This window comes from Phyllostomus discolor, chromosome 9 (genome assembly GCF_004126475.2).
Source record: "Phyllostomus discolor isolate MPI-MPIP mPhyDis1 chromosome 9, mPhyDis1.pri.v3, whole genome shotgun sequence".
Taxonomy (NCBI): Eukaryota; Metazoa; Chordata; class Mammalia; order Chiroptera; family Phyllostomidae; genus Phyllostomus; species Phyllostomus discolor.
The window spans coordinates 31,627,289-31,641,027 of record NC_040911.2 but is presented as its reverse complement, the minus strand read 5'-3'; the positions used below and the strand labels follow the sequence as shown (position 1 = coordinate 31,641,027).

At 36.1% G+C, this 13,739-nt stretch overlaps 1 protein-coding gene across 1 annotated transcript in view; it reads right to left on the bottom strand.

Annotated features, from left to right (window-relative positions):
- Window positions 1–4,321: 4,321 nt before the first annotated feature.
- DSC3 (desmocollin 3) overlaps window positions 4,322–13,739 on the bottom strand; it is a 46,233-nt gene continuing 36,815 nt past the window's right edge. The window contains 4 exon segments of the mRNA XM_028524895.2: window positions 4,322–5,133; window positions 7,020–7,271; window positions 11,922–11,962; window positions 11,965–12,039. Of these exon segments, the coding sequence (XP_028380696.2) occupies window positions 4,972–5,133; window positions 7,020–7,271; window positions 11,922–11,962; window positions 11,965–12,039 (530 nt within the window). The 3' untranslated portion in view covers window positions 4,322–4,971.

Genomic DNA, 13,739 nt, shown 5'->3' with positions numbered 1-13,739 from the left:
AAGTCTAGACATGGGCACCCTGGAGATGCCCGGTGGTGTGACACAGAAAGGAGTCCAGCACGGTGATGTAGTGTGTACTTGCAGCACAGCTACGCTGCAGGATGGACCCAGTCAGCATGATGGCTGGTGTATAGGGCAGAGAGACACAAAGATAGTCATAGCATGGATTTATCTTTGTAGTTCAGAACCAAACAGAGAGGATAAAGCAAGTTATCAACTTAAGTTTTAATTCTTGAGGACATTATACTCTATTTTTGAGTATAGGTCTTAAAATTACACCCAGATTAATAAATTTCTGTCCAGAAAATATTTTCCAGTTCATATGAAATTAAGACATTTTGATTTTTCAAATTCTTGTACAGCAATGTTAAACTCTTTACAATTTTCTATTATGTTTTATTAAAATTATTTTAATAAGACTACATTTTTATTCATATTTTGTAATATAATAGTGATTCATTGATCAATGGATATTTGTATGAAATTTTACTGATTATAGCATCTGTACTGTTTTCTTTGGGCCCATTTAACTTGGCCAATTTTTATAGCTCTGATTTTTGCCAAGAAGATATGACATTTAAAAAATATTAATAATTTTTTAATATTTATAACTTTAATTTTAAACTATTTTCATTAATTTTAATTAAAATTTTAATTTTAATAAATATTGATAGCTTTAAAATATTAATAATCATTAACATATTTTAAATTAGTATATTAGTACTAATATTTTTGTATTAGTATATTAGTACATATGGTTATATTTATTGTCAGGTCTATTTTTGCTTTACTACATTTGATTTTCACACAAACAAAAATACTCATTTTGAATTTGGAAATGCTGATGGTCATATTTGTGTCTGAGAAATTCTGAACATGGCCTTTCAGATATTGTAGGATTTCTTTCCAAAGTAAAAGGATGAAAAAAAGCTTTTAACTTCAGTGAAAGAAGCCAGACACACAAGCACATATATTGTGTGGTTCCATTTACCTGAAGTGTCCAGAATCAGCAAAACCCACGGAGACAGAAAATAGACCGGGGGCTGCCGGGAGCTGAGGGAATGGAGACAGGCGGAGTGACTGCTTAAAAGGCTCCTTTCTGAGGAGAAGAAAACCTTTGGGAAGCAGACAGTGGTGGTGGTTGCCCAGCATTCTGAGTGTACTGATTGCCTCTTAATTATACACTTTAAAGTGAATAAAATAGTGAATTTTGAGTTACGTGACTTTTAAAAAAAGAAGTAAATGAAAAATGAAAGATATGAAGCTCAAACTGTTGAAATCAAAATCAACTGCCAGAACAGAGAGGCCTGCAAACTTCATCTGGATCTTGGTTTCTTAAGTCACAGCCACCTTATTGTTTCTGCCCATGCAGCCAACATTACTTTTAACTAAAATGAGTCATAAAGAAGGTGTCTAGGGCTCAGATCAATCCTTTTAAAAATTCAAACGCTGTCAATGTTCACTGTAGAAAATGAACACAAAATATAAATCAATTGTAATTCCATTGTCTGGAAATAATCTATTCAGGTCTTTTGTTTCCTACAGAAGCATAAATGTCTAATCTCATTTTAGAAAATGAGATTAGACATTGTTTTGTAGCATATTCAGCTCAATAATTTTGCCTATAGACCTACGACTTCTGAATCTTTTACTACGTACAGGAAATATTCCACATGTTTTAAATGTGTTAACTTCCTGAGGTCAATATTGTTATTTTGATTTTAAAGATGAGAAAACTAAAAAAGAAGATAAGTAGCTTTTCTAAAGTCCACAGAAAGAGTAAGAAGCAGAGCCAGGGGGCAAATTCAAATAGTCTGACTCTGGAGTCCATGCTGTTCACCCAGTAACCTAATATTTAACCACATCAATTCTGACAGACACTTGGAATTTATCCAGTTTTTTTATTTCAAAAAAAAATTCAACAAGTCTTGAAACCAAATATTTACACTGAAAAATAATGATCACAATAAAAGTTCTGAAATTGAAGCTGTGATTCAAATTATATTAGCACTTGGAGCTATTGATATAATTCATAAATTCTTGAAATGGTCAGCCTTACATTTGCCAGGAAGCACATGTGCACACACACACATCTGGGGAAAAGATTCACTGTGAGGCGCACAGCACTGTAATTCAGTTGTAATTAAAGCTTGGAAGTTACACACCCTGTAAGGTGCAGAACCAAGGTTGGAATATCACTTGCTCTTTTCTCTTTCATTCTTGCTTTCTTTTTAACTCCTAATGTTTCCTCTTGACTACCTTGCTCCTCCAAGTAGAATCCTGCATCAGCATTTGTTTCTGGTGCAGTCTGTCATTACAACCACTTTCTAACCTTTCTTTACTCAACAAAATCAAATGATAGGTAAGTAGGTAGGTAGGTAGACATATAGAGAGATAGGTAGAGATAATCATTTGCCCCAAATAGCAATCCCCCAAAATAGTACAATATATATTAATAATGTTAACAATTTGATAATTACCCATTCTCTAAGATATTCTCCAGTAATACAATAAAGGCATTACTGAGAAAGCACTATTTCCATGCCAGTCTTAAGCATACTTCTATAACATATTTACCATGGAATAATTTTATTTCTGAAAACAACAAAGATTCAAATTAACATTGTTTTTATATCCTGTATCTGTAAATATTATTCTACACATCTGAGTTTTGCTTTTAACTTGCCTTGTTTCTTTCAAAATAAAGTAACTTCTTAATAGCAAAATTAAACTCTGTTAAAAATGTTTCAAAACAAACCTCACTGCATTTTATACAGTTAACTGATTCTTTATAAAGATAAGAAAAAAATGATCTGTACATCTACATTAAAAATTCAAAAACTGGAAAAATTAAAGCTTTAAAAAGATATTTTCTTTCATACTAAAATAGCATGATTTTCACCTTACACATATGAGGAAAGAAGAATACCACATGTTAACAATGTTTCCATTAAAAATAAGAAAACCTTAAAAGGAAATTACCCATTCAAAAGTGTAAGTTTAAAAATCTAGATTTCAGGAGCAAATAAGAAAACCAAAAATATAGTATCGAATAAAAATTTTAGAGCACATTTAATTGAAGACCTTCTATCTTAGGGCCCAGAGGGCTACAGAGGAATGAAGCATTTCCCATGGATGCCCTGTTGTGTTCTACACAACCAGCTCAGGCGCGTCCTGTGATTGCCTTCAGAATCACCATGTAGTCAGCTCTCTTCTCCAACACTCCACACTCCAAATGAGGTGAGGCTCAGACAAGGGGCCAAAATCAAATGGCAGCTGCCACTGGCCTGAGTAAAGATGGAAAAGGAAGGCCCTGGCCTAGAAAAAACTATGAAGCAAACAGTGTTACATTTTTTGGCCTCTCTTCTTGCCCTTGAAGGCCCGAGTTTTCATGATGATCTCTAACCTGTCCAAACCCTCCTTGGGTTTGTCTTCTCCCAAGGTTCCCTTTGTCCCCATACATATATATACATATGCACATATATATAGTCAGTTCAAACTATAGCCTATAGAACCCAGCCACTTCATGGGCTAGCTCAACAAATTCTGTTCCCAAATACAAATAAAGAATATGGGGAATGGGGGGTGTGGAAAAGGTCCCAATTCATCACTGCAAATTTTTTAAAATAATTTTAATTATTTTCTTCCAAACTTTTCTTCAGCTAGTGATACCAAATACAGGGGTGGACAAAAGTAGGTTTACAGTTGTGAGTACGCAAGAGTTTATTCTTTTATTTTATTATTATTATATTATTTATTTACATTACAACAGAAAACATACTTTTGCTCCTGTATTTCCAGTTCAGTTTTTTAAACTATCACTTGAAGTAAGAATATGACAATGTGATTAGATTTACCATAAATTTAGGTATTCATTATTTTAAGTTTATAACTTCACTGCCTTGAAGTATTCTGCTGGCCTTCCAGGGCTCTATCATAAACAGATTTGGGAATCACTAAATTTAAGAAAACACCTTGCAAGATACTGACTTCCACCTAGGGGTTAGGTTTCCCTATATTCCTTTGATTCTTTACAGCATTTTGTAATATCTACCTGCCTTAATAGGGAGTAATGTATTTTATTTGAAAGTGGCAGTGAATGAAAATGCGTGCTTATCCCTCATTGCTACTTATAACTATGATAGGAGTCTGTTTTTTCAGACTATAAAGCATAACTACAATCTGCCTAAGGATAACATATTCCAATTTCAAATGGCTACTATAGAGGAAATAAAAACCACATGTGCTAAAATTGCAAATAAAAATATAAAAGTACAATACTCAAGAGAAGAAAAGCAACATTTTTTTCAGCATAATTTTCATTCCTGGCAAGTAAGAGTCCTTGATAGTAGTCTTGAACCTCAGGGGGCAAAAATGGTAAGATTACAGATTATGATCTCAATAAAAGATGTTTAGCATTTTCCACTAAAATATGGTAATACCTCTCTGTATGGTGAACATAGTTGTGTTTCTTGAGAATAAAGGAAGTCACATTCCTCATAATAATCTTTTATAAACCATAAAAAAACACCTTCAAAGCATACAACTAATAATTTCTTGGTTTGCACTTTCCTAGCATAGTTTAAAGTTGTGGCTATGTATTTTTGAGAAACTTTATTAAGGCAATCAAGCAGATAAGACTGCTCTTCATTATCTTACTGCTAACCAGAAGAAAACAAAATTCTGGAAATCATAGGGGCTACTGACTAAGTACTACTAATATTTTAGAGCTAACAAAATCCAAAAAAATGGCCATAGTATTTGAAATAACCCTATCCAACTTAAATCTAAACCTGGAACTAGAACAGAATTTCAGCCCAGATATGAATTCAGATATAGATTCAGATTAGAAACTGAAATCAAATTTTACAGTAACCCTTTTGGAATTATCCAGAAATGTTAGACAAAATCATGTCTAATTGTAGCACTGTAATATTTATCTTTTGTGCATGTTCTGCTAATGTAGTAAATTTAGCTTTCCAAATTATTTAAAAAGTCAAGACCTTCTTCTTCCTGTTTTTCACTGCAGCAACCTACAGAACCAACTGGAGATCCTCTTCCTTCATAGTTATATGTAAGGACATAATCTTTAGATGAGAGGTGGTCTTCGTTCTTATTATATTGGTGCAATTTCTGTAAAATAAAAACAAAAGATTGCATTATTGTTTTAAACACAACAAACATATAAACATAAAAAATTATTTTTATTTACCTGTTATGTTTAATTTTTAACCAGTGTGTCCTCTAAACGGAGTCCTACATACAAAAATGCACATGATTGGTCTATATCACAACCAATACCATAAAGTCAGTATACTTTACATTTCTAGTAATCCATACAAATGAAAAATTATGTAGACAAATGTTATATTTAAGTACATTAAATATCATTAATGTTTATTCCTAAATTTTAGTGTCTAGAAGTCAGGCTAGCCCACAGCACGATGCATAGTGGTTAGGAATTTGAGCTTCAAACAGTCAAACAATCCTGACTTTGAGTCATAGCTCTGGTTTAAACCAACTAGCTACCTGACTGGGTGCAAGTTACTAAATATTTTTGTCTCCCTTTTTTCAAGTGTAAAATGGGAATATAGAGAGTGACTGTCTTCCAGGATCATTGTTAAATGATGCAATAGTAGTGTATGAAAAATATTCTTATTCCTAGCACATAGTAAACAGATAATAGATATTAACTAAACTCCCTACATATTTTGTGCAGTTAGAAAGTAGACAAGAACTACCTCACTGGCTTCAGAATCAAGTTTATAAGACAGCCAAAACATGACAAAATTGAGGTATAGAAAAAATTTCAGTGAAAGTCAAAATAATATAACCCACATAGCAAAATCTGGCCATTGTGGAATAGAGGGGCCAGGCATTCAGCCACATCTCCTTCATATCCGTCGCTGGCCAGCCTTCCTACTTGTCAAAACTCTTCCACCTCCTCCCTTCCTCACCTGGGGTGCCTTCCCTCCCTAACTTGAGCTTATTTTCTTGCTTTGAATTAGCAAATGTCTTCCTTCATAACCATTTTAGCCTCACATCCCATTCCCTAATGTGCACACTGAAAAACACTCCTAAGAGTGCTTCTTAAGTTTTGCTCCTTCCCAACCTCCTATTACAAGAAACTGACTGCGTAGAAACAGAAAACTGAACTTCATGAAAAAATATGCAGTGGACATATGATAAGCTGCAGCTGTGTCACAGAATGTTGCCCATTTGCCGTCCATGAAAGGATTAAGGGCTTCTGGTCCACTGTTTGTGTTCCGAAGACACTGGCGTCCTGAGATCAAAGAAGTGAAAACTTAGTGCCAGAAAGAAGTTTAATCCAGTGATTCTCTGCCTGGGCTGCACATTTGAATCAACTCAGGAGCCTTGGGGTTGGGAAACAGCCAAACCAATTAAATCAGAATATTTCAAGGTGGAGCACAGGCATTAGTAATTTTTTAAAAGCTTCCCAGGGGATTATGATGTGCTATCAGGCTTGAAAATCCCTTATTTAGCCTCTCCTTTCTTTCACATCTTGCTTTCCTCTGAATAAAACATGTTATGTTTGCATCATGCTTTTACATTGAAAATAGTTCAGACAGGTCATATTATCTAATGTTAATCCTAGAATTATGTGCAGATGCTTTGTTTTCATAGGAAGTGGATATTTGATTTGGGAAGTTTTATAATTGTGAGGAATTAGACTTTTTTTCGTATTCCATATTGAAAAAGTTTGTGAGGTAAATGTATACCTAAAAGTAATGTAACTTAAGTCAGGGATATTAAAAGCCTGTAGTTTTCATGACATTTTAGAAATTAAAATAATATAACAGATGAAATAAAATCCCTTTTATATTAAATAATGTAATGCAATCAAAGAGCAAGGGAAAAAATAACCGGAGAGGGAGAAAGAAGAGATCGTGAAGAATATGAAAAAGCAGTTTCTTAAAATATGTATGTTAATACCAATTCCCTATTGTCCCCCACTTGGACATTTAAATAATAGAGTGAAATCACTTAAGAAAACTCACTTCATGAAGATGAGGCTGAGTGAAATTATGCCACTCTGAGTAGGTATGTCTGGAGTTTTCCATTTCCATGTGTCCTCCCCTGCAGGAATCCAGGGTGTGATGGTGACTCCGGCCTGATTCTAAGGTGTGGTGTCCTCCTTTCACCATTTCAATGGCTTCCAGCCCTCCGTTTTTGACTCCTGACCCCATAGTACCACAAAGGCCATGGTTAGAGTTGTTGACTGTCTGGGTGGTAAACCCATTAGCAGAACACTGAAATAAAATAATAAAATAAAACAAGCCATTCCTATTAGGAGAAAATGATTCCAAGAAAAGTCGCAAGAGAACAATGGAAAAAGAACTTTTATTCATTCATCCAACCAACAGACATTTATCACTTTTCAATTATATGCTCAGTCTAGGAATGAAAAGATAAGGATGGTCATTCATGGCTCCAAGAAGCTCTTATTTCGATGAGGCAGAAGACAGACAATTACTTTAAGAATGTGATTATTCTGATAAAAAGGTGAACAGAGAAAATAGAAGCACAGAAAAAGAACACCAAATTTGGATTCCAGAGAGGTTAACTGTAGTAGACTTGGAAAACTGAGCTGATGCACTCCTGCTAAGCAACAGGAAAAACACACTCCCTGCAGGAGGGCCTAGAGACAAAGATGCTTTAGGGATCCTCAGCTTCAGCCTGCTGAGCACGGCTACACAGACAACTAAGAGAGGGAGAGAAAGCTGGAAAGGTAATAAAAGGGCAGAGGACATAGAGACCTACATGCCATGCTTAAAAAAAAAAAAGCAGACTACCCTGAGATTATGAGGACTCAAAGAAGTGTTTTCATAACAGGAGAGAAACATGTTTTTAAAATCATTCTAGGCAATAATGTGACAGACAAATATGAAAGAGATGAGTTTAGTGTCATGAAAGTCAGAGGGGTCACTAAATTATTCTAGGTGAAAATGATAAGGACCTAAGCCAAAGTGGAAGCAGCGATGATTAAAAGTAGTTGCTCAGCAGAGGGGTGGCTGGATGGGAGGCAGCACAGGGAGGGGTCAGGAACACTTCCTATGCGTTCTGCTGTGCATCCAGATGGATGGTACAATTCACATTGAAATGGGGAAGAAGGAAGTGCCTGTGGGTAAGAGGAGAGTAAGCAATTCGATTTTGAGCCTGGTAAACTTGAGAAACGTGTGGGACATGCGAGATGAGTACGTGAATATGGGGATCTGAAGCTCAGGTGAGAGATCTGAGCTAGAGGTTGAATTCGGGGAGCTCTTTCCATGTAGGTGGTGTTCGAAGCCACAAAAATAAATGACATTACCTAGAAAAAACTGTAAACTAAAAGAAAAGAGGGCTAAGAATAAAACCACAGGAAAAATCCCACTCTAAGGGGTGGACAACTGATCTGGAATAACCAACAGAGGGAAGTAAAAAGGCATGACTCTGAAACTGTACAAGGAAGTAAGGTAAGGAGGTCAATGATCAAAGTAGAAAAAAAATCAAAGTAGGATAACAACTGGTTCACATAAAGTTAGCACCCACTGAATTCAAGTAAAAAAAAGTAGGCACTGGTGCTCTTTGTCAAAACGAATTCTGGAGTGCTAGGTGAACAGGAAGTAGGATCATAGAGAAATCTAGTATAAATCTTCCTTTCCAAAAGTTCAGTTTCAAAAAAAAAAGGAGGGGACTAGAGAAAGTCAACATAGGTGAGAAACTTAGTTACAATGGTCACCTCAGTGCGTCATTTCTAAGTATAAACTGTCATGGTCATGAGAAGCTCTCCATAGCCATCAGGCTCTTCTGTGCCATCCTCTTAGGAACTTAACTTTCTTAAATTTAATATGCAGAGTCGCTAACTAAACTGGAAATTTTCAAGTTTAGATGATTTACTGAGCCTGAAATATATCCATAAAAAGCCATGCACATTATCTCACTGTCTTAAAATATATATATATATACTAGAAAAGAGAACTGAAAAGTAGCCATTTGGTGGCACTGCTACTCTAGATTTTTTGCTTAGGTGGCTGCTGCGGCAAATTTCTATTCCAAAGGAAAAAAAAATCCTGATTTTCAAATTTCCTTCATAGTATAATTTGTCACTACAAATACATGGTCAGAGAGCACATTTCTAAGCTAAAGGGAGGAGAATTGAAAATAAACTAAAATGGAGGCTAAATGCACACTGCTGTTTGACATTCTCCTTCCTTTCTCCTCCCTGTTCCTTTCACTTGCCTCCAAGGGCACACCCCAGAGTCTGATATCCTCACAGGGTATCCACGACCAATTCACTGTATCAGTGATTTGCAGACCTACTTTTCCAGCCCCAATTCCTAACGCCATCTTATATTCTTATGACTGAAACTCAGATGCTAAGTAAAGTCATCACTTTTACTCGTTGCACTGGCATTTATATAGTCACTAGGAAATTTTGTTACATCTTGTAAAATCAGGCCTGAAATTATGTTCTGGTACAAATTAATAATTCCAAGTCCTTTCAGGAAGGGTTCCCAGCAGACAACAGGCACACAGGTGTGAGAATAATACAGTGAAGTACCTGATCAATACTACCAGCTCCAGTATCAAATGGCAAAGAACAAATATTAATCAAAGCTCATTCATTCCATGCTCAGATATTACATAAGAACTCACTATTTATATAGGGACTATTGAAGTGATAAACCCATTTTCTGAATGGAGAGATAATTACAGGGTTCCACATGTAGATACATCAAATATGGATGGGCTATGACTTTGTATGAGGGTGGGGAGGAAGTGAAAGAGAGAAATAGTTGATGAGAAAGTAATCTCCTCCCTGAGATATAAAAAAAGCTTGATATATCGTTATTGTCCCTGGCTATAGCATCGTCTTTGACTCCACTTTTTATTTTGTTACTCTAAAGTAAGCAATCTTATCATTTATAAATTGAAAATGTTTTTTATCCATCCCTAGTTTAATATCCCAATTACCATTATCCTAGCAACATCACCCTTAAATGATCAAAAGATCTCAATCCCTTATCTTCCCCATCCCTAAAGCCTTCCTATTCTTGATGATCACCCTGCTGATTCAGCATCACTCTGCTCACATTATGCTGCTTACATGCAGAAAAGCCTTGACTGAGTCTCCCTTTCCAAGAAATACACCCGAAATCCTTAATGTGGCCTATGAAAGTCCCATCTCCTACTCCTCTCGTATATACTCTCCCACACAGCCTAACTTAGGTCTCACACTTCTATCCCAAAACATCATTTTTTTCTATTTCAAATTAAATTCTTCACCGTTTGTTGAACAATCTCTAAATTTTGTTTTCATTTTTATTCAGTAGGTTCTTTCCCTCCTCTTTAGCTATTCCCAACGTCTCTTCACTTTCAAACACTTCTTACTCTTTAAGTCACAGAGTAACAGAATAACAGGTACTTCTTCCACCAGGCCCCAGTAGGTCTGGATATCAAGGGAACACTTAACGCAGCATAAGCCTCTTTGAACTCAGACACTGCTCTATCGTATTGATGCTAACTAATGGGTTACTGTCATGTGCCTTACTTATTTTCCCTGTAACAGTAGATTCTGTTTCTCATAAACACACCAAAATCTTTTTGAGGAAAGAACATGCCTTGTAAAACGTTTTAATTACACTTCCCTTCAAAACAAGAAGCATAGTGCCAAGGACCTCAGAGGTCCCCAAAATATATAGGAAAACGGATTGGCAGTAATCTTCCAATCGCCTCCCACATACACATACTTTTAAAAAAACATACATCTCTTTGATATTTTCTTTCATTTACCTTCAGAGCTTCTAGCAAGTTATTTTTCTTATTATAAATTGTCAAAGAGAACATAACATCTGGAAATATACACTGAGAGAGCAGCCGGATAGATTGTATTATAATCAATTTATAACATCAAAGAACACACTTTAAATTGTAACGCTAGAGAATAGAAAAAAGTAACTGAAAATAATACATATGCTTTATAACTGTGGAAAATTCCTAACTGTGGAAATTCTAACAATGGGGAATTTGTAACCCACCCCACCATTCTTTTGACACTGTTCCTGTAAATCAGGGGTGTCAAACCTCGTTTTCACCAGGGCCACATCAGCCTCAAGGGTTCCTTTAAAGGGCCAAATGTTAATTTTAGGACTGTATAAATGTAACTACTCCTTAACAGTTAAGCGAGAGCTTGGCACTGCTGCTGGGTGGACACAAGGTGCGGGCGGATAAAACAAGGTGGAGGGCTGGATTCGGCCTGCGGGCCTTGTGTTTGCCACTCATGCTGTAAATGCTGACTCTGACTAACATGCAGCTTGTAGTTGAACAGCATGTTTGTATAACAATCCTAGGAACTAACTTCAAAAGCTAAACTTTGGCCTTTAGGCATCCCAGCTCTGGGATATTTGCTGACCTTCAACTGTGGAGTCAAGATGACGGGAAGCCGGGATGGGTGAACCAGGATGATGCACACCGGACCATCTCTTGCCTTGTCGGAAAGGACTGTGCTAGTCTGCACAGAGAGAACTTCGAAAACCCCTCCCTTGATCTCCTATTCCCCTCTCCCTCCTTATAAAAACCTCTGCTTCCACTGAGAGGGAAGATGGGCTATGAGACGTGAGTCCCTCGTCTTCTAGATGGCTGGCACCTGCATAAACCACTTCCTTTAACATCAGCACCAACCTCCTAAGTACTGGCTTTCAAAGCAGCAAGCCACTGGATCTGCATTCAGTTATAGTTTAAGAAGATAATTAAATGTCCCTACATAAATATTTGAATATTAACAGATAAAATACTTATGCCTACAAAATCTTACCCAATTAAAACATAAATAAACTCCTAAATTTGAAAATGACTTCATAAAGATGAGTTAAGAAATTATGGGAGATATTCAGAGATATTCACTTAAGAAAATTACTTACCACCTTATCATCTCCAGGTGCTTCTGTGTTTGATATAATTAATTTTGCTGTGCCAAATCTTCCGGAAAACCTTTTTTTCTGGCACCAACAATTCCACACACTAAAGTTAGCAATACAGCTGAGTTTGAAAAAAGTGGATATATAAAGTTTAACATACATAGAATAAAATACCCGATCTTTTGTATTTTATCATCTAAGGTGCACAGAAGGCAAATAAAGCCACCAAGCATGGTGCCCCATGAATCACTTTGACCTTTCTAAACTAACGGACTGTGATTAGCTTGGAGCTCTAAATTTGGCTTGATTGTATGTATTTTGATGATAGCCCCTTTTAAGAGTTGAATCTACCCATCATACTAAAGGATTTAGGATCATGAGTTAAGGAGGACATTTTTTAAATCACTGATATTTTATTTAAGTAAGACAAGACCTTAAAGAGATTCATTGACTCCTGAAAAAAATGGTTTTGCCTACAGGAAAGCATGACAAACATTTTTCCCAGAATAGATTTTTCTCCAAGTATAGGGTGAATAGATTTTTCACCCTATTTTGTATGTTTTCTATTCAGAAATTCATTCTACATAATAACTGTGGGAGGTTAAAATCTGTGATAATAAAACTAATAGTATACCAATAATTCTTTATAATATTGTACAAGCTGTTATGCCAAAAACTCCCAACCACAGCCCCAAATCCAGCCTGCCATCTGCTTTTTGTAAGGCCCATGGGTATGGTTCTATACATCAAACGGTTGAAAAAAATCAGAAATATGAGTTACTCTATGTAAAAATAATATAAAATTCAAATTTTTAGTGTCTACAAATAAACTTCTATTGGAACACAGCCACACCCATCATTTAAATATTGTCTTTGGCGGCTTTCTTGCTACAAGGGCAGATTTGATTGGCTTTATCTGAACCACATGGCCTGAAAAGTTTAAAATACATACTCTCTAGTCCTAGACAGAGTGTACCATCCCCTGCCTGCTCTGTGTGGCCCCTTGTGACTCTCCGCCTCCATTTTTACCCTCTTCCCCTCATTCACTGCTCTCCAGCTACACTGGTCTTCTTGCCATTCCTTGATTTCCCCAGGCATACTCTCACCTCAGCCGCTTGGAACTGACTTTCCCTTCTGTCTGAGAGCTCTTTCCTCAGGTACTCCTGTGGACTGACTCACCTTTTCCAAAAACCATCAACGATAGCTTTCAGTTAGGCCTGATATAACCATTTACTGAAAATTCAATCACTTACCACCAATCTCTCATACTCATCCCACACACATTCTACAGAACTACAAATACTAATTATTTGTTCTATTTTTTCCTCCACATTTATCTATCAGTTTACTATCTCAAGGCAGACTGTTTTTGTTTATTTTGTCTGTTTTGTTTTGGATGAATCCTATGCATCTAAGACACAATTTTGGCATATCATAGATGTTCAATACATATTATTTTGTTTGAGTTGATGAAAAATAATGAACACTTACTAGAAATACACCACATACATATAAGCTTTCACATGCATTGATTAGTCATCAGTGCTACTCTATAAAGTAGGGTACTATGATTATCCCTTTTTACAGATGAGGAAACTGGAGCACAGTTAAATTAACTTTCCCCAGGTCACATGGCTTGCAAGTGTTAACTTGGGAACAAACCTAGACAGTCCAATTCCAGAGTCTTGTTCTTCCTCACCACCCCTATCACAGAGCAAAGGAACAACAACTAATCTAAGCTGGAAGAATGGGGTGGGAATAAAAAGAGAGGAAAAGATATGGTACCATTGGGAACTAGACAACTGATGAAGAAGAGATTAA